Raw genomic sequence first — 18476 nt, forward strand, 5'->3', positions numbered from 1 at the left:
AAGCAGTGTGTTACACCTGAAGTCTTTGGGCCTGAAGTTAATTGAGAGTGATGGCTTGACAGTGAAGATTCAAGTCAGGGAGGCTGCGGTACCAGGAGGAACGGACTGCTATTCTTAACGCCATTTAAAATCAAAGGAACACATCCTTGCAGTTAGTGGATTTGTGAATGGTGCCTTTGTCATTTGAGGTTTTCATCAACAAATCAGGTAATTTATACCCAAACTACCGGATTAGAAAGAAAACTCAGCCAAAGTAAAGCAGCGGCTTCCCTTTGAGTATTCGCAAGCTATCGATGCAAGTAATTGAGAATATGGTTTTGAGTCAGCAATTATTGGCAAAGAAGATATTGTCACTTTAATGCCTTGGCGCGTGAATCTGTGATAGTGTTGGATGCAGTGCAGTAACTGCTGGAGGAAACAATTACAGCACAGGGCACAGGCACTGACAGCCCTTCCTCTGCAGGAGACTGGTTGGAAAGCTCCAGCTTGGTTTGCAGTTTGGAGGTGCAGAGTCTCCTGGTGTCCAGTGTCAGCTTCCTGAAACGTGTCTGGTAGTGAATGCTGCAACAGAGCAGTGCATTCCATCCTGCTGTGCTTCGTAAACTGGTCAAAAGTACTGAAGCCTCTCCTCCTCCAATCCAGTATTTCTACGTCAGTACTGATGGGCACGTAACAGACAATTTGAAGCAGGAAAACAGCAGCACGGGGAGAAGCAATAGGGGAGCGGCTGCTGTTTTGCTGGTTAAGTGTAACTGGTCATAGCTATTTTGGCCCTAGGTTGTTGGTCTTTTGCTATATTAAACCTGAAGCTTGTGCCTGTTTTTTGTAGTTAAGAATGAAACTATGCTTACCCCATCCTCCTTCCAATCACAGCCATTTTTTTTGGCCAGCCCCAGACTTGCAAGTAGATGTTTGGCATCCTTAATGCACAGGGATGGTTTTGTCCTGGATCCCAAGCTGCAAGAGCATGGCTGGGCACCTCGGGGCAGAGCACAGCATGCTGCCCTGCTGCAGTCACTGAGCAGCTGGTTTCCTTTATTGGGAGGGTTGGATTCCCCCCAAGGACAGCAGATTCCCTCACTGAATGAGCTCGTCTTTCTGTGCTTCCAGCCCAGTATATCAGAACTATTTCAGCATTTGCATCCTCTAAACAAGGCTCATTAATCGCAAATTCATGGCTGACGGGTGGGGAGTTGAGATTGCAAAAGGAGAACAGGGATGGTAAGTGCTTAATGCTCAGTGGGACAAAGTATCTCACTGAGTGTTTTTCACTGAAAACCACTGAACATGTTAAAAAGCATCAAAGCCTTTTTTATTGGCAGTTGATTCAGTGCCCCCCGACTCCCCAGGGGAAAAGCCTGTTTTTAGTGCGTTTGTTATTGCAAACACAGTGCATGCTTTGAAATACCCAAGGTTTAAGGGACTTTTTTTTTTAATCAGTGGTTTGTGTCACTGAAATTCCCAGGGACAGCACTTAGTGCTGGAGCCCACCTGTAGGAATGAGTTCTTGCTGAAGGACTGCAGAACCCCTTGTCCTGGTGGCTGATGACGGAGTGCTACCTGTCCCAAAACTGGTGTGACTCTCATCAGGAGGGATCCTGGGGCTGAGCCGGGCTGCAGGATCTGTCCTGCATGCATGGGGTCTGCAGACAAAGCTGAGCAGCACAGCCCTGCTGGCAAACAGAACAGATCTGCCATGTGCTCCTTCATGATTGGATCCATCCTGAAGCAGGCTGCTGCCTGACTGCTCTTCTACAAACACTCAAGTTTACATTAAAAATTGCTGCAGGTATTAAATAATCCTTTCCCAATCCTGCTGGTGCGGGGTGAGTAATTTCTTTTGACGAGCAAGTGAAATGCCATTAGTTTCTTGCATTACCATCAATCACGGTCACAAATGGCAAGCAGCTTTTGTGTTGTGGCCGGTAGATCTTCCTGACAGCAGTGCAGGGCTGGGTGGCTTCAGGGGTGCATCCTCATGGCCTCGTTCTACTGTTGGGGCAATGGTCAAAGGGCTGCCTGGGGTGCCCCTTTCTTTGGGAAATGCTTGCTCTCTAGGAGAATGTTGGAAGGCTGTTGTCTGCAGGTAGAAAAAAATTGTTACAAGAGGGAACGCAGAGGGAAAAAAGCAGGAAAGAAGGCTTTGATGGCTTATCCCAGCTGGAGGGCTGGTTCTCATCAGAATTCACGCATTATTAGCCTGCTTGGTGGTCATTGGTGCCTGGAGTACAAACCACGTAATCATAATGCTCACTAAAATTTTTGCTAGCAGCAGAAAAATGCTTTCTTACTGTAATTTATGGTACCACCTTTTCAAGAAAAGTACTGGTCTGAGCTGTACTGGAAATTGAATTCTATCTTGTGGAAAGGGAGATTATTTCCTGAGCTTTGCTTATTCTCCATCCTGGCACACGCTGCTCAAGGTAAAGGTGCACTCTAGGAAGATTGATCGTGAGCGCTGGCGGACCTCTGTTCCGTGTGACAGGGATATAAAGAACAATATTTTCATTTTTTGACAGTAAAGGGGAAATGGCATTACTAGCAATATTCAGCAATGTACTCTGCAGCCCCAGTTAGCTCTGCATATTTTATGGCATCCATTTTCTTTCTTCGATTAAACAACATAAAGCGCCATAAAATAATTCAATAAAAACAACAACCACTAGTTCAGGCAGAGTTCTCGTGGCCTTCTTAATTCCGGATGGATTTTCATTGCAGCGCTTTGTTTTCCCCCTCCCTTGTGCTCAGGTCACTGTCTCCTCTCCACAGTCTGGGCAGTGCTCCTGACAACCTTCCTTCCTTTATTGTTTTTCTTTTTGGTTTGGAGTACAGAGCAAGAATCAAAAAATGGTGATAGGTGCCCTAAAGGTGCATTGTTTGTGCTGTGGCATGTAGAGATGGGCTGCAGGTGGGCTGCCGTGGGCTTCCCAAGCATCTGCTCCTTGGGGCTTGGCTGTCACAGTCTGATTTCAGTTGTACATACTGAATAGACTTGTTCCCTGTAGGAAATGTATGAGTCTCTGAGGTGGTGACCAAATTTAGCCACCGTGATCAATGACTTCAAATGCTGGAAAACCCCATCCCATGTTGGCCAAGACAGGGCTATGGAGCTCATTATCTGGTTTTGCAAGGAGAGATGGATGGGAAGTTTTTTCTTCTTTATTGTTGTTTGGGTGCTTTCAGAAACTGTGACCTTCAGGGCTTTTTTCTTCTCTTTCTTTTATTTTTTTATTTCTTTTTTTTTTTATATTTTTTTCCCTCCCACTTGTAGAGGCAGAAAAATGACCCCTTCACAAAGATTCGCCGTCTCCCAGGAGGACTGCACTCTGTTCAGGCTGCAAACATCTCCGCAGCACTGATTTCTGAAAGGAGCCTTTCAATAAAAGGAAACCTATAAGTATCTTTGTCTTTGCAGGAAGAAACCTCTGACTTGCTTTGATATTTTCATTACAGTTTTCAAAGCTGTGTTTCTGCATGATTGCAAGAATCCCAAGTTCAAATACTTCGGACACCTTCAGACTTGATAATGCATTTTCTCCTGTGCTTCTAGGCTTGAAGGGATAGTTTCATCTATTATAGCATTGCGTTGGTTTCAAGGTAAAGGACATAGTGGGAGTGCATCAGATCTTTCAGAGAAAGGTTGAAGAGTCTGAGCAGGCTTTGATTTTTTGTTCTACAACCCTATGTTACAGGAAACCATTATAGCATTTTACCTCTCCTCTCCACGGAGGAGGGACGGCACGGCTTGTTGTGTTGCAGAAGAGAGGGCACATAATTCAGTTCCTGCAGGTGTTGGAGGGGTGCAGGGCAGCAGGCACTCTTGAGCTCTTTGAATAACGATCACTGCATCATAACTCAGCTAACTGAGTGGAGGAAAGGAAAACATCGCTCCTCTTTCAGAGCAGGGTGTGCATACCAATGAGGAAGGGCTGTTCGGTAGCACAAGAATCAGAGTTTGGGGAAGGTTTCCCCCCTCCCTTTTGATCAATAGTAATAATACTGAGTTCGTGTTTATTGAATGCTCTGACAGCGTCAGGCAGCTGTTGGATCTGGGTTTTTCTTTGCAGGTGTTCTGTGCTTGTTGCCCTCCAGGTGAGCCAAGCCAAAAGGCCTGGAACGCTTCCCCGTGGTGTGGGCAGGGGGCTGGGCTGTGGGACTGAAGAGCTTTCAGCGCAATCTCAAGCCACATCTGCTTATGCTACAATTATAGTCATCAATGTGTCAAAGACCCAACGATATTTTCAGGTGGATTGAAAAAAAATAAAAATTACAGCTTTCAGTTTTATTACGAAAATGCCAATTGCTACAGAACTCTTTGACCTGCAGTATTTTATTTTATTTTATTTTTTTCCCCTGGAATGGATTTCTATACCAAGGCAAGAAAAGATGCTTATTCCCATTTTGAATGTGCCAGTTGAGTTAAATGGCTAATAGAGTGCTGTGAGCCAAAGGGATTGCACCCAGCATCTCCTGCCCAGGTATGTGGCAGCCTTTTTCTCCCTGAAGGAAAACATTCCACTGCTGACATATTTTGATAGAAATGGAGATTGCTGAGAGACAGTGTTTTGATTTTGTATTGCAGAAAGATTTCAGAACCTCTCAGATTCCCATAGCAGCATTGCAAACCCATATAAACAGGTCTGGTTTGTGACAGCAATAAATAAGGATAAAAATTAATAGCTTTAATTTCAAGCCTATTAGAGTGTCTTTCCACTGTTGTTTTATGTACCTGAGTAAGAGAGAGAGCAAACTGAAAAATGGACTTTCTGCTACCGTGTGACGATAACACTTAAAAATACCTCAATACCTTCTTTCCTTTAAAAGAAAAAAGGCAAAAACTTGGAATTTTCCTTTTGGATGTGTAAAGACATGATAATGTTGGACTGCTTTGGAGATGCTCACATGCTCTTTGCTGATGTTATGAATGCAGTCTTATATCTAGTAAGAGTTTCTGAGGCACTTTCCCTTTGAACAAACTCATGAGAAGTGACCCCTCCTGCTTTGGCTCACCTTCTCAGATGTGAAATTTATCTTCTCGATATCATGAATTCCATGTGAAATTCAGTGATCTCTGGTGCTTTAGAACAGAGCAGAGAATCTCTCCTAAAATATTTATAAGCTTTTAGGAAAAGTGGGACCTCTGGAGAAAATTTGGAGTACTTTTTTAGCTAAGTTCTATGTAGAGTTCGATTGAAAGGCGGGGGGAGGATTTTGGTCTGCCCAGCACCACCTCCTGTTGGTCATACCACACCTTATTTTGGTTGTGCTTCTGTAAAAGCTTCCTTTGAATCACAAGCCATCATGCTTCAAGGGTAGGCTGTGTTAATTTGTCTTTCTTAACAGTTGATTTATCACGTGGAAAGCACTCTACTGTCAGAATCCAAATGAAAAGCCCTGTTTACTCTTCTCATTATTCAAAATCCAATATGCTAGCGAGTCTGATGCCTAGCACATTTTGATCCATTCCCTGGGCTGAAAAAATAGGTTGATAGCTTCATGTGTCTGTCTAGAAGAGTGGTAATTGTGTCGTTCTGAGTCTTCAGCATCAGTCCTCTCTGAGGTTGCAAAGGGCTTCCACCTCCCCAGGGCTTTCTGCTTTTTTGGCCGCCATGTCAGCGTTGTTCCTGCCTTGCCTTGCACTGGTCACCACAGCTATTTTCTCTTACTTTGCTCTTCCTGGTACTTTGGCATTGACTTTTATTCCTTGAGCGCCTGTTGGATGGAGATATTTTGATATACAGCAGTAATAACTGCTTTCCTAGCAACTGCATCCCCACTGCTTGATGGGGTTAAATAAGACAGCTACAAAAGGTTATATAAAAATAGCAGACGCTGAGAGAAATTGAGTTATCCTGGAGAGAGGAAAAGGCAAACTTCCTGATGTGGTGTGAAGGTGAGAGGCATTTCTGTGGGTTGGTGACGAGGAACCTTGGCCCCATGATGGCGTCTCAGAACAGGCAGAGCGCAGTGAATCTATGTCTTGCTTTGATAAATAATTTGGAGCAGTTATGCATTGGGCTGGCAATGAAGGAGCGGCCTGTGGAGTAGGTTTCAGCTGGGTTGAAATGAAGAGGCAACATCTTGAGTAACACTCCAGCTGACCCAGGATGTCGTTGTTTCTGTCTCTGTTGAGTTCTCTTTAGGGATAAAGCCAAATATGGTGGGTTTTTGTCCCACCATAAGTTCCCACTTCATTTTACTGGTAGTACATACTGTCACTGGGTTTGTACCAGGGTCACGTTAAGTTTTCAACCGCCTGATGTCATCATTCTAACACTTTGGGGTTTTCCTTTTGTTTGGTGCACTGCAATGCCCTCTGTTTCACATCTGCCCACACTTCTCCTCCAGGCTTTGCAGGCTGCCTGTTTCACTTATGTGACAAAAAGGCACATTGTTTGTGCTCCTATACTTGTGGCCTCTAGAAGAAGGCTTGGTTCGTTCCAGGATCTTTGTGTATTTTGATGTGCATTTTAAATACTTTGATAGCTTTACTCGCTGTGACATTAATACAAACACAGCTGGCCTAGCATTGCTATTTTAAGAAGAATTTGATAGGGAAATAGCTTGAACATAAAGCTGTGACAAGTCTTTTAAAACATAAGAGAACAAAGAAATAACATTCTTGGATAAATACTTCAGAAAATATGCTCTACCCCTATGTAGGGCTGCTTGTGTCCCTGCCATACGGGAGCAGTTGCCTGTTTCTCCCACACTCCTGAAAGTTCTCAGCTGTTACGTCTGAGTTCAGTGATTATTTTAATTTATAATGCTTGGCTTAATGTATCTTAAAACACATGTATTTTAACTAGAAACTCCCCGGGGACCTCATTCAGAACTAATTGCTCGCTGTTTGTGCGATTCTTCAAATCTGTAAAATGCTCTGTGAGGGCTTGGAATTACTCAGCTCCACGGTGTGTGGAGTTAAAGATGGGTCGGGGTGTCTAGCCGATGTGTGAGCACGGAGTTGGGGTGGATGGGAGCCTTTCTGGCTCTGCACAAGCTGTATGATTTTGGGTGGGTTAGCTAAGCTGGCCTACAGCTTAGATTGCCTGTATGGGAAGGACGATGATTTTATTTTTAATTGGGCTAAAAAGGAGCGTTGAAGGACTGAATGCAGAAGTGCTTGGAAACTGCAAAGGAAATGTATGATCAGAACCATTATTATTAGTACGTTATTGAGAGAGGATTTAACTCGGATTATGTTTTCCCCTGTAATGGGCTGGGGAGAGATGAGCGGATTTCTAAAATAGCTCTGGAAAAGTCTTTTTCCTATCATTTTGAGCACATTCCATCTGCTGTGAGCACATTCCTGCTTTATTTCCTAAACATCTTTCTCTTCTGTTTCTATTTTAAAGTTCTTTTAACCAAGATTTTAGTTCCAATTACTGCTGCTAGGAGGGGTGCTGGGTGTGTTGCCCACATTTACCTTTCAGATGCTGCAGCTAATTGACCAGGAGGCAGTGGCAGTCCCGGCACTGTTTCACTGGTGCTCATCTGCCTAAATCCCTCTTGCAGCCTTTCAGTTACATCCCAGCCCTGGTGATTGCTCGTACTTTCCCCTCTCCTCCTCTTGTACTAAATGAGAGAGCTGCTGAATTCATGGGGTCGCATACATTTAAGGCTGGGATTGCATTTTAAAATAGCTGTTCCAACTTGGCAGGCTGGGGACACTTCTCTTACCCACTCCATTCAGTCCATCATGTTTCCAGCTTTATATTACCCAGTACATGGAGGGCACACTGCTTGGGGAAAAAGCTCTGCTGGGGATAGCAAATATATTCTGCAATCTAACTCGAAAGCAGCTTCCTCCATTCTGCATTTATAGGTGGAGAGGAGGGCAAGATTCACTCGTGAAGTAATTGTCATTGATTCCCTTTCTGAATAGCTTTGACACTACCCCCTCCATCCCCACCAGCTCTCTCTTCTGAAGATCTCACAGTCATAAGTGTCATGAAAGGCTGTGCTTGAGAATGTCACATTTCTCTTGGGCTCCCTCCAGCCCTAAAGAAGAGAGCATCATGAATAAATGGTCACCTCCTTTGTGGTACAGACTGTGAATACAGGTGGTAAATTTAAAGGACGTCAGACTTCTTTTTTTTCCGATCCATTCTGTGCATTGTTGCAGCTCCCTAGGAGATGGAAGAACAGCACTTCCCTGTAGTTTGTATGGGGAAAGGAGATGTAAGGAAATGAAGCAATCTGCCCAAGCTTGTCACTGAAGCCTGGCACATAGCAGGCAGTACACCCAACGCCTGGGCTCTCGCGTTGGCCATTCACCATCTCTGTTCCAATTCCTGTCAACTCCCAGTGGGTTTTCCCATTCTTTTCCATGCTCTGAGTCAGCAACTCTCACAGCAGTTTTGTGCCTGAGGATTTGGGGGCTGACTAAAAGACATGAATCACTTATCAGAAGAGTAGTAGGCTCCGACCTTCCATATGTAGGCTGCTCGATTTGAATTTCTTGACTTTTTCCTAAGCGAGAATCTGAATTCACTTTTTTTTTTTTTATCTTCTTTCAACCTTTCTGGCTGTACTGATATCCAAAAATGCAAAATGACATCTTGTCTCAGCCCACCAGAGCAGACGCACTGCAAAGGATTAGACTGGAAATTTTCCTAAAATGCAGCATTTGGAGATGTTTTTGGAAAACAGAGCAGGGAAGCAGTGGATGTGATGTTCACTTGATGCTAAACCAGCAAGACAGTAGATGGATAGGCAGTGAATGAAGGCTGCAAGCGCGGTCAATGAGCTCCTCTTATGGAACAGTGCTCTGAAGGACGAGCCCAGCGGTGAGCAGGACAGTAGGAGAACCTCAGCTGCTGCTCAGATGGGCTGCATTCAGACCCAGGAGAGGGAGGATGGAGCTGTGCAAAGGTCCCACTCCTCCTGAACCACGTCCTGCTGGGGTGTTGAGACCCACCAGGCTCAGAGTGGAGCAGAAGACAGAGCGTGCTGTGGAGTGAGGGTATCCATAGTGCAAGAGCTGTGTGGGAGGGCGTAACAGGCTTCTGACAGATGGGAAGAGGCTGATGAATCCTGAAATCGTGGTGTAATCCAGCTGTCCTGGCCCCATGCATCTCCTGCCCTTCAATGAAACTTTTATTCACCAGGGCCTTGACTTGGGTGGAAAGCTGGGTTAGAGTTTTCCAAGCTTGTTGTCAAGAAAAAATTAGTAAAGTGAAGGGACAGTGGGGAGGTGAATTTGTTGAAAGTATATAATTTTGTCTGGGAAAGAGAAAATTAAAATAGCATCCTTTTTTTTTTTTTTTGATCCCCCTGAAGTGCAGTTGACTATGTCTAAAGAAAAAAGGATGGGCTCCATTGCTGAAGGCTTGGTTCTTTCTCTCATGTAAACTACAAGCCCGTCTGAAATGAAGCCATGTAGGTGTTTTGCAGGAATGATTTGGTCCAGTGTAATTACTACAAAATAAATGAATGTTCCTATGGAAAAAAAGAAGAGGAAACGATACGGAAAGGGCACATAAGCTTTGAGGCATGTTGTCTGGAGATATGAATGTCTGCGGAGAAACACGAAGGAAACAATTAGAAAAATATCAAATGAAATTCTCTCCCGCCAGGAACCATTTTTCATCAGCTTGGTTATGCCAGGCATGGGTTTGGTCCATCACGTCAGGAAAGCCTCGCAGGGAGAAACACGGGCATCATAAAAGCAGGACAAATTAATTCCTTCTCAGAGGAAAAGACCACTCACTGAGTGCTGAAGTGAGTTTGATCCCGGACCACGAACTCAGCTGCAACTTAAAGGAGATTCTTAATCGAGTGGAGTGAGGGCCGACTGGCCACGAGGCTTTGGGGCCAATCCATCACAACTCACTGTTAAGTAACGCTTCATGTCACAGCAGTTGCCGTTTAATTCCACCATACAACTAAGAGGTCCCTCTTGGCCTTGCTTTTAATTAATTAAGTCACAGTAGTGGCGAACGCGGCACGATAGCAGTTGCTTTCAGCCTAATTGTTCTCCAGGCATATTTGCAGCACTCCTGTCGAAATCCCAGGCTTGTTTCTGGAGTCAAGCTGCACAAATGAAGTTCCTGCTATTAAAAGCAGTTTGTTTCCTATTCCTTAGCAATCTGTTCCTAATGCAGAGCCCTGCTGGAGCGTGGACTTTTTTTTTTGTTGTTCAAGCAAATGGCAAAAAATTGTGATGTTTACCAAGTACTGCATGCTTTTAGTGCTACTTGTGCTTGGGAAGTTAAGGTTTTTCATGTCAACACACTATTTCCATCAGCTAGTTTTGCATACTCCATGTGGTAGATCCCAGTGCAATGGCATCATTATTTCCAGCCTGTGTCCAGGGTTTATCCTAACACATTCCTTCTCTTCTCTTCCCGTGCTGTGGTCTTCGAGCAGCAAAGCACATTTTTTTCCGTGCAAATCCCCCTAATATTAAGAGCCACCTCACTCCCAAAGGTTTGCAGGCAGGAGGATCTACTTTATATCACAGTGCTCTGAACCTCCATCTCAGGACAGATGCAACAAATTAAATCAACTTATGCTTAGTCACATCTGTTTCATTTGTATCAAACTGGTGCCACTGAAGCAGAAAGCATTCTTATTCTTCTTTCTACACTGTTCCAGCTGAAAATTAACCACCTTTGCGTATAATGAAACTCATACTTCATCTGTTTAAAATAATTGGGCCTGTTTTATTTTTGAAGCAGGCTGACTTGCAGTTGCAACGTATCAGTCTATTACTAATGCAAGAGGGAATATTTCCTCTTTCATCTCCTCTGTTTACCTCTGTGGATTTATTTGTATGGGGTCTGTAACTAAGGAGATCTCTGTGGTTCTCCAACAGAATTAAGACTGCCCCAGGTGTGAAGATCTTGGACGTCAGAGTCAGCGATGCGGACCAGTGGGGAGTTCAAGAGGAGACTGACAGCGCCAGGACCACTGCCACCATCACCTGCATGCACAATGACCCAGACCCTGAAAGCAGGTAGGCTCCTCTGTGCATTAACTCTTGCTGAAATGCTGATGGAAACTTTCCTGATGAGTACTATTGCTCTTTTAACGGTAGCATTTGCTCCTTCTTGTCTGTGTTGGAAGAACTGTAAGTGCTGTGATTAGAGCTTTGTTCCTTTCGTTTCGCTTCTGAGCTTGAGAAATAGATGGCTGAGTGTAACTAGAGGCAGCCAACTCGTCCTGGCTCACATTTTCTTTTCTTGCACCTTAAGGGCAGCAGAAGTCCCGTTGCCAAAGAGCCAATGGATAAATAAGTGGATTAGAATAGAAAAATATGGAGAATAATTGAGAAATAATCGAAATAGGACAATGCTGTCTCTTTTATTTGAAAAGCTGCAGAAGTAATAGCTATTAAGTGTTCCTTATTAATGGTGCAGAACACCTATGAGTATCTATGAACTGTCTAGTGAATGCTGGGTGCATTTGTTATGGTAATGCTCCCGCCAGCTATATCAAACATAATGAGAAATTTATATTGTTAGTCAGAATTATGTATTTGACAATACAAGCAATTTCTCTTCATTATCATGCAGTTACTGTACATTTAGAGTACACTGTGCATACATTTAGCATTAAATTGCATCATAATTAGAAAAGCACAAAACTTTTTGTCAAAACTTTGATTTGAGGAGCCTTCTGCACCCATTCTTCCTGAAAGCTCTTTGTTTAGAGCTAGGAAGATTATTGCCAAAGGTTTGGCATGCAAAGTGTAGTTCTGCTCTGTTGAACTTCTGGAGCTGTATTTGGGGAGCAAAGGAGTTCTGGGTACCTGCAGTATGAGTGCTGAGGTGAGAGCTATTCACCTTGGGTTCACTTTTCAGTGACAAAAAGGAAAACTGCTGGATGTGTAAAACAGGCCTAGCGCATGGCAAACTGAAAGCTCCTGTTTCTCTTCAGTAAGGATGGAGAGTGGAAGTGACTGAGTGGGATGTGGGCATTTGCTTTGCAAACACACAAAGCGAGGGGAGGCGGTTCCTATGCGTTTAGTCTCTTAAGTGATGCAGAGTTTTCTGGCATTAAAAGTCACAGAAACACTTCAGTTTGTTACCTGCTTCATGCCCTTCCTGCCCACTGAAAAACAAACATCAGCGATAAAGATTTCCCTCTTGTTTCCATTCATCACAGTTGCAAGTCTCAATTTGTGCTGTTGCAAATTGTGGCTGCCTCTCATGCTTTATTTTTTTTGCTGGGGTTCCGTGAGCTCCTGCAGTGGTGAAGCAGGGCTCTGGCGGCTGGAATAAGCTTTGTCACCAAATCCTTTGTCTTTCAACTACATTTCCTCACTCATCCAATGCCTTGGACCCACTGGTGGTGGAAAGCTCATGGTACGGTGGCTCTGGGGTTGGGGGTGCAGCGCTGTGAAATGCTGAGGCAAGAGGAAGACTGAAGATGGTTTGGTGGGACAGAGGAGACTTTCTACCTAATGCAACTGGTTTTTTTTAAGGTTAAAAAAGAACAGGCAAGGTACTGAAACTTACTGCCTTGTACGTGGTTTCACTAATCCATGGAATTATACCTGTCACAGTAACTTACTTTTTATTAAAACTGATTTTTGCTTTGTATTGAACTGTTAAATTGCACAAAAGCAAGGAATCTCGAGTTAATTAATACTTTGACCCTTTCCTTTGTGAGATTAGTTTTAATATTTTTGGATTAATTAAAGTATGCAAATGGAAACTGCTGAAAGATCGCTTCCAGATTTGCAAATACTGTAGTGCTTAGAGTAAATATTTAGCTTTGATCTTTACTTTAATTTGCCTTTTTGGTCATAGCGGTGGCCCTCTTGTTTCTTTTGGAGATGTTAAGTGTTTCGTAGGGATTCTGATGCTTTGGGTAAACAAGCGGAGGCTTGAACTTGCTGCTGCTGAGGTCAGTGTGGCAAAACTGCCTGTGAGAAACTCAGGGAGCTTCTTAAGGGCAGTTTATATGTGAGCAGAGGTTTGGTGAAAACGAGAACCATCCTGCCATGTCTCTGCTGCAATGCTGATGTCTGTCTGTCCACTGCCTCTCCACTGCTCTGTACTTGGGCTGCTCCCTCCTCCCCAGTGCATGACCCCAGTAAGAGCCTGCAGCATTCCCTGCTGCAAGGAGATCTGCCCTGTTGGGCTGCAATGCGGTGGCAATCCCTTCTCCATTCCCTTCAGCCGCTGTTATCGGTGGCAGCCTTTTCAAACTTGCTTACTTTCCTAATCTTCTCCTTCTCCCCTCCGCAATGTTATCGTTATCATGAGGTTTTCATCTCCGTTTCTCACATTTCCCTACGCAAATTGAGTGTTCATTAAAATGGTTTAAATTAAGACCTTTCCTCCTTTCATGCGGAGTGCATCGTGCCTTTTCTGCGCATTACTTTAAAAAAAAATAATCCTTATCACAATGTTTCAGGCAGTTTACATTATATTCTATTAAAAATCCATTTTGTCCAAGCTTGTCACAATTCACAGATTAAAGCTTTGCAGAGTGTGTTTTGTTAGGAATACATTCATAAATTCACCTCTTTAGTCGTCCCAGAAGCTTGTATTTAAAACCTCTTTTGATAACGTAGTTGAACAAAGGGTATAAAAAGATTTATTTTAAATATACACAAGTATATTGCATGCACTTATTCTGCTCTGTGCAGAGCCTTGCTTTGCCCCCATTGCTGTCATCTCAAAGGAACTTTTTGGGAGCTCATTCAGCAAGGAGATGGGTTGTCCTCTGTGCTTATTCTGTGCTGGGGGCGGAACTCCATGAATCTCATTGTGGGAGACTTAGTTGGATCAGAAGTTTGTTGCTTCAAAAAGATACAGCTTCTACTTCAAGCACACTCCTGGATGATGCCTGCAACTGGGAAAAGGTTCATAGGAAAGAACCTTAATGGATTTCTGTGCTGAGTGCAGAGTGCGTTTTGCAAGGAGCAGAGGAAGTCAGGGCTGGCAGGCTTAGATAAGAATCAGGAGCTCCCAGCTGTCCATGCAGAACAGCTGTATGTGTGAAGGACTGGCATCTTACCCTGTGCTGTAGGGTGACATGTTGGATTATTGCAAGCTGCTGTGCCCCATAACTTTGCACTGATATCCAGAGGCATGGTATAGCAGGAACTTTGCCCGTGATCCTGCTTGTTTTAGGATTGGGTTATTTCAGACCGCTGGTGTTCTCATTTGAAAGGCCCCACAAAGCAAAATGTTTCATGGTGCTGGGTTTCTACTTTGCTGGAAAGCTGAAGGACAGCACCTTGGTGTGACCTGACCTTTGGCTCACAGGAACGAGGCGGACAGACTCAAAAGTTGAGGCTGAGAAGTGTCCGCTCTCCTTTGGAAGGGAGTATAAGAGACGTCGTTCTCCTCACTCAGGATAACTGTCATTACATTTTATTGGATTATTAGCTGGGGGAGAATCTAATTCCATGACAAAGTAGTACTTTAATCAGAAAGGTTGTATTTATGCTAACTGGCGAAGTTACTGAAATTGATTTCACCTGCAGGCTGAGCATAAAGTGACCAAACCTGTTCTTCTCACTCAGGGATTATTTTATCTCCGTGTCAATAATGCAGCTTCCATCTCTCAGGATATCCATCACTGCATAAATTAAACTTGCGTGAGGGACGCTCAGAAGGCAGAAATAGGGAAGCTGGAAGCTTCAGAGGTTTCTTTAAGTTTCTGTCAGAACTATTTGTTCTGCTGCATGGACAATTTATATCTTTTTTAATTGATGCAGACCAACTCAGCTGTTCGGCATTTGACTTTATCTATCTTCAAACTTGAATAAAAAATTAATATTCTGCAATGATATTCCATTTCTCTGCCATTTTAAAAGGTGTTCAAAGAATTCAAATAATTTAAATGACTTTAAAAAATTATGACCATAGCGTGTGCTATGTATCTTTATACATATGTATCTTTAAATCAGGGAAAGCAGTTGTTTCATGTATTTATAGGTATGCAAATAGAGCCCGCTGTTTTGAAATAATTCACTTCTTTTTCTTTGCACTTGGGAATGCCCTTTGAACCTGAAATCTCAGGAGAAAAAAAAAAAGAAAAAAAAGATGTGAAATTGGCTGTCAGTTAAGATATGGGCACGTATTTATTTAAAGTAAATCTGTTATTGGAGCTGATGAACTGAGCAAAAATGTTGTATCGTTTGGTTTTGTTTTTAAAGCTTGGCCCTGGACCGAGGTAGGGGAGGCAGAAAGAGTGTGAGCTCCTGTCCTTGGGCACTGCATCCATCACAGCAGCCTTGGATCTTTGGGAAGGAAGGTTTTGCTTGAAAAGGAAAAGAGGAGCTGAAGGTGTGGGCAGAAGTCGCAGACTGTGTGGTGCAGTGTACTGCCTTGGGTGTTCCTCTGCTATTCTTATGCACTTGCTGCTTTGCTTAGGTCAGAAGTGTCATGGGCAAAGAAATGTGCTTTGAATGTGGAGTGAGGGTGGCCTGTAGATCCTGTAGGAGTTCATTCTCTGGCCTTGGCCAGACCCCAAGGCTGCACCGTCTCTTGAGCCATTGATGAAGAGAATTTTTATCTTCAACGTACCGGTTTTAAGGTTGCGACCTCTATTATGAGTGATGGAGTCTGCTCTGCTTTGTGTAAAGAGTGTTCCACTGAGAAGCATCCACACACATTTTCAAACACAAATGACTCAATGGTGTCACACAGGAAACCCGATAAGAAGAATTTTAACTAACCTTTATTCTTTACATGTGTGCCTTTTTGTATGAAAGAATCCAAGCAGGCTTGGAAATGTTTCAGTGAGATAAAAGTGCTGACACCTCGCAGTAGCTTAAAGAGGACATAAAAAATAATAGACAATTAACAGCAGTAGGAAGGACCACTTAGTGTAGAAAGCTGCGATTTTAGGATCAAATGGAAATGTATCATTTCAGGAGGATATTTTCTTTTTTTTTTCTTCTTTTCGTTCAAGGCTAAGAACAATGAAATTGTCTGTCCATCTCCTGTTGGGAGCCTAATAGCCTGATAACCACATGATTCCTCTCCTGGCCAGCCGGCTTTTTCAGATGGCTGTTTCTTCCTCTATCTTAGTTAAACTCACTGCTGCTCTGGTAAAGTCCCCAGAAGAGATGGGTCAGAGGGATTACTTACTGCTAGTCTGGATAATTGCTTCTTTACTGTGGTTCATGCATCCAAGAAAGTAGTGGCTCTTCTTAAGGCAGCCGTGCTGTGCTGGTGCAGTACTTTTATTATGGCCCAAGGAGATGTTTTTGAACAAATGCATCTTTGATAACTGGAAAAACCCGTCGAGCAGTACAGCAAGGGATTTTGACAGTTGTCTGGAAAATCTGGAAAGTGGGAAACTTCTTTTTGGAAGAACTCAACAGTATTCACCTGTATTCAGTGGTTTAAGATGACGTGGTACAGGGGCTTGAAAATGATGTGGAAAACTAACAGCTGGTAACATCTGACATAAGGAGTATCTAAGTTAGATCATCAGGCCTTGCTCACCTCTAGGTGTGATGCTGGGATCAGAAGAGCTGATTCTGATTTCTGACAACTCGATAGGTCACAGCTGTGTCTGAGGCTTAAGGCTTTTTTTAGTCTGTTTCCTGGTTCTAGAAGCGGTTTGACAGACAAACACTGAGCTTTTAATTTCGGCCCTTTCAATTTTGATCTCCATATATGTATATTGGCAGTTCAGAAGGTGTAAGCCAATGGAAGCCATTTCTTAATAAGTGTCTTTGATTTTGTATATTATCTGGGTTAAATAGCAAAAAATACATATGTGCAACTCAATGATACTTTGGTTTTCTCAGTTCAACAGCAAATATACCAAGTGGCTTCAATAACCTCTTCACCAGTGTGTTCCACAAAACCTGATTCAGTGCATATTTTGAGTGATATTTCCTCTGAAAGATGAGCCTGATCATTCTGAAATGAGTCTTGTTTTTGAATTTGACCTAATTAACTTCATTTTGGGTATATCATTCCTAGATGCGAATCTTAATGTAACAGTTGGGAAAGTTTAATTTCAGGGTAGGATAGTCTGCATAATTAGGGCTGAGAGAATATAGCAGGAAGGCTGGGAACAAATACCTAATGCATGCTGATGAGTGAATGACTTCAAATTGTTATTCATCCGTTGGTGCTTGCATGGCTTTTCCATATTAGTTGCCAAAGGGAGTATGACATACTCAAGAGTCAGTGGGCTTCTCTGAGGCTCTGCCAGTCTGTTTGTTTTCATGGTTGTTTGAATTACTGCATGTGAGTTACCACAGAAGGTCCATCCTTGCTGATAGGAAAGTTTCAGTGAGCTTAGTGGAGAGGGATGGAGAACACATGGTCAATACCATTACCCACAAACGTGACCTGATTCTTCTGTAAATATTGTACTTAGGCACATACTCCCAGTAATAAAACCTGTTCTTCTGGCAAACCGAAGTCTAGATTCAGAAGAGTGCCACTTAAGTAACTGCCTGCTCTTAAGTACCTAACTTGGTTCTGTTGATGCCTGTTACAGTGATAAAGGAGGTACTTGGAGTCAGCAATTAGGGAGAGCTCTGTGTGGAAAATACAGGTCTTGATGGTAAGACACACTATATATAATAAGAGGCATTAGTGTGTCACACCTGAAAATATTGTTGAAATTGGAAATTGAACTCTCCTGTCGCACAGAAATGTTCCTGAGCATATTAGAAATGTTACTAAGGGATTTATTTTTGGCAACTGTACACAGAGATTTGAGAGCCATAATTGGATTGTTCCTTGATATAATAGGACTGGAAGAGATTACTGAATGTGTATGAAATCGGAGAGCTGGTATGTGTGGCATGTTTAATTCGCACCTTTACCGGCTTATGAGCTCGACTTGTAGCAGAGCCTCCTGCACACGTAGGAATTCCATGCAGTGTGTGTTGACTTGCTTACTTAACAGCCAGTGCATGAAAGTACCAAAGCTAACAACTCATTTATTAGGCGTTTGGCCAAAAATTGAACTCATTTTATTGTTAGGAGGTGATGTTGCTAGGCAACTATTTAAGTACAGGCAAATATTAAGTTTGTTAGTGTGATTTATTTGAATCATCTGTGCCAAATAAATTATATAATATCCCAGCATTAAGTTTGCATGAATTAGTTCTTGCTTTAGTTTGAATTTTTCAGTCATTTTCCCATTGATATTCCTCACCCGTGTTTATAACTTGAAAAGATTATTTTTGAAACCCGTAATGTAACTCTTGCAAAAAGAGAAAGTAAGCTGAGTGTCAGTATTTTGTTTGAGGAGAACCTCAATGTTTTGTTTGAGGAGAACATGAAACCAGATGAAAGCTAAGAGCCCTTGCACATTCAGCGGTGCGATGAATCTGTAAATGGAGACTCGTCACTGTTGCAAATCCTCTGGTCCTCTGAGGTAACCGCAGAGGTGATGCAGCTCTTTGGGTTGGCATCACCCACCCAAATAGAGTGCTTCAACTCTTTAAACAAGGGTGCGCTCAGCACTGTGCGATCAAAAAGAAATTTAGGTTGTTCTCTTAGGATTTTTTGACTCCAGAAGTTATCGGTCTGAGC

General features: G+C 43.0%; 1 protein-coding gene across 2 annotated transcripts in view; it reads left to right on the forward strand.

The window, feature by feature from the left end:
- The window catches only part of TMEM132B (transmembrane protein 132B), a 182796-nt gene that overhangs the window by 63650 nt on the left and 100670 nt on the right, over positions 1 to 18476 (forward strand). For both annotated transcript variants that reach the window (XM_048963875.1, XM_048963874.1), the window contains exon 3: positions 10820 to 10960. In XM_048963875.1, the coding sequence (XP_048819832.1) occupies positions 10820 to 10960 (141 nt within the window). The remainder of the gene's footprint in view (positions 1 to 10819; positions 10961 to 18476) is intronic.

This window comes from Lagopus muta, chromosome 17 (assembly GCF_023343835.1).
Source record: "Lagopus muta isolate bLagMut1 chromosome 17, bLagMut1 primary, whole genome shotgun sequence".
Classification (NCBI taxonomy): domain Eukaryota; kingdom Metazoa; phylum Chordata; class Aves; order Galliformes; family Phasianidae; genus Lagopus; species Lagopus muta.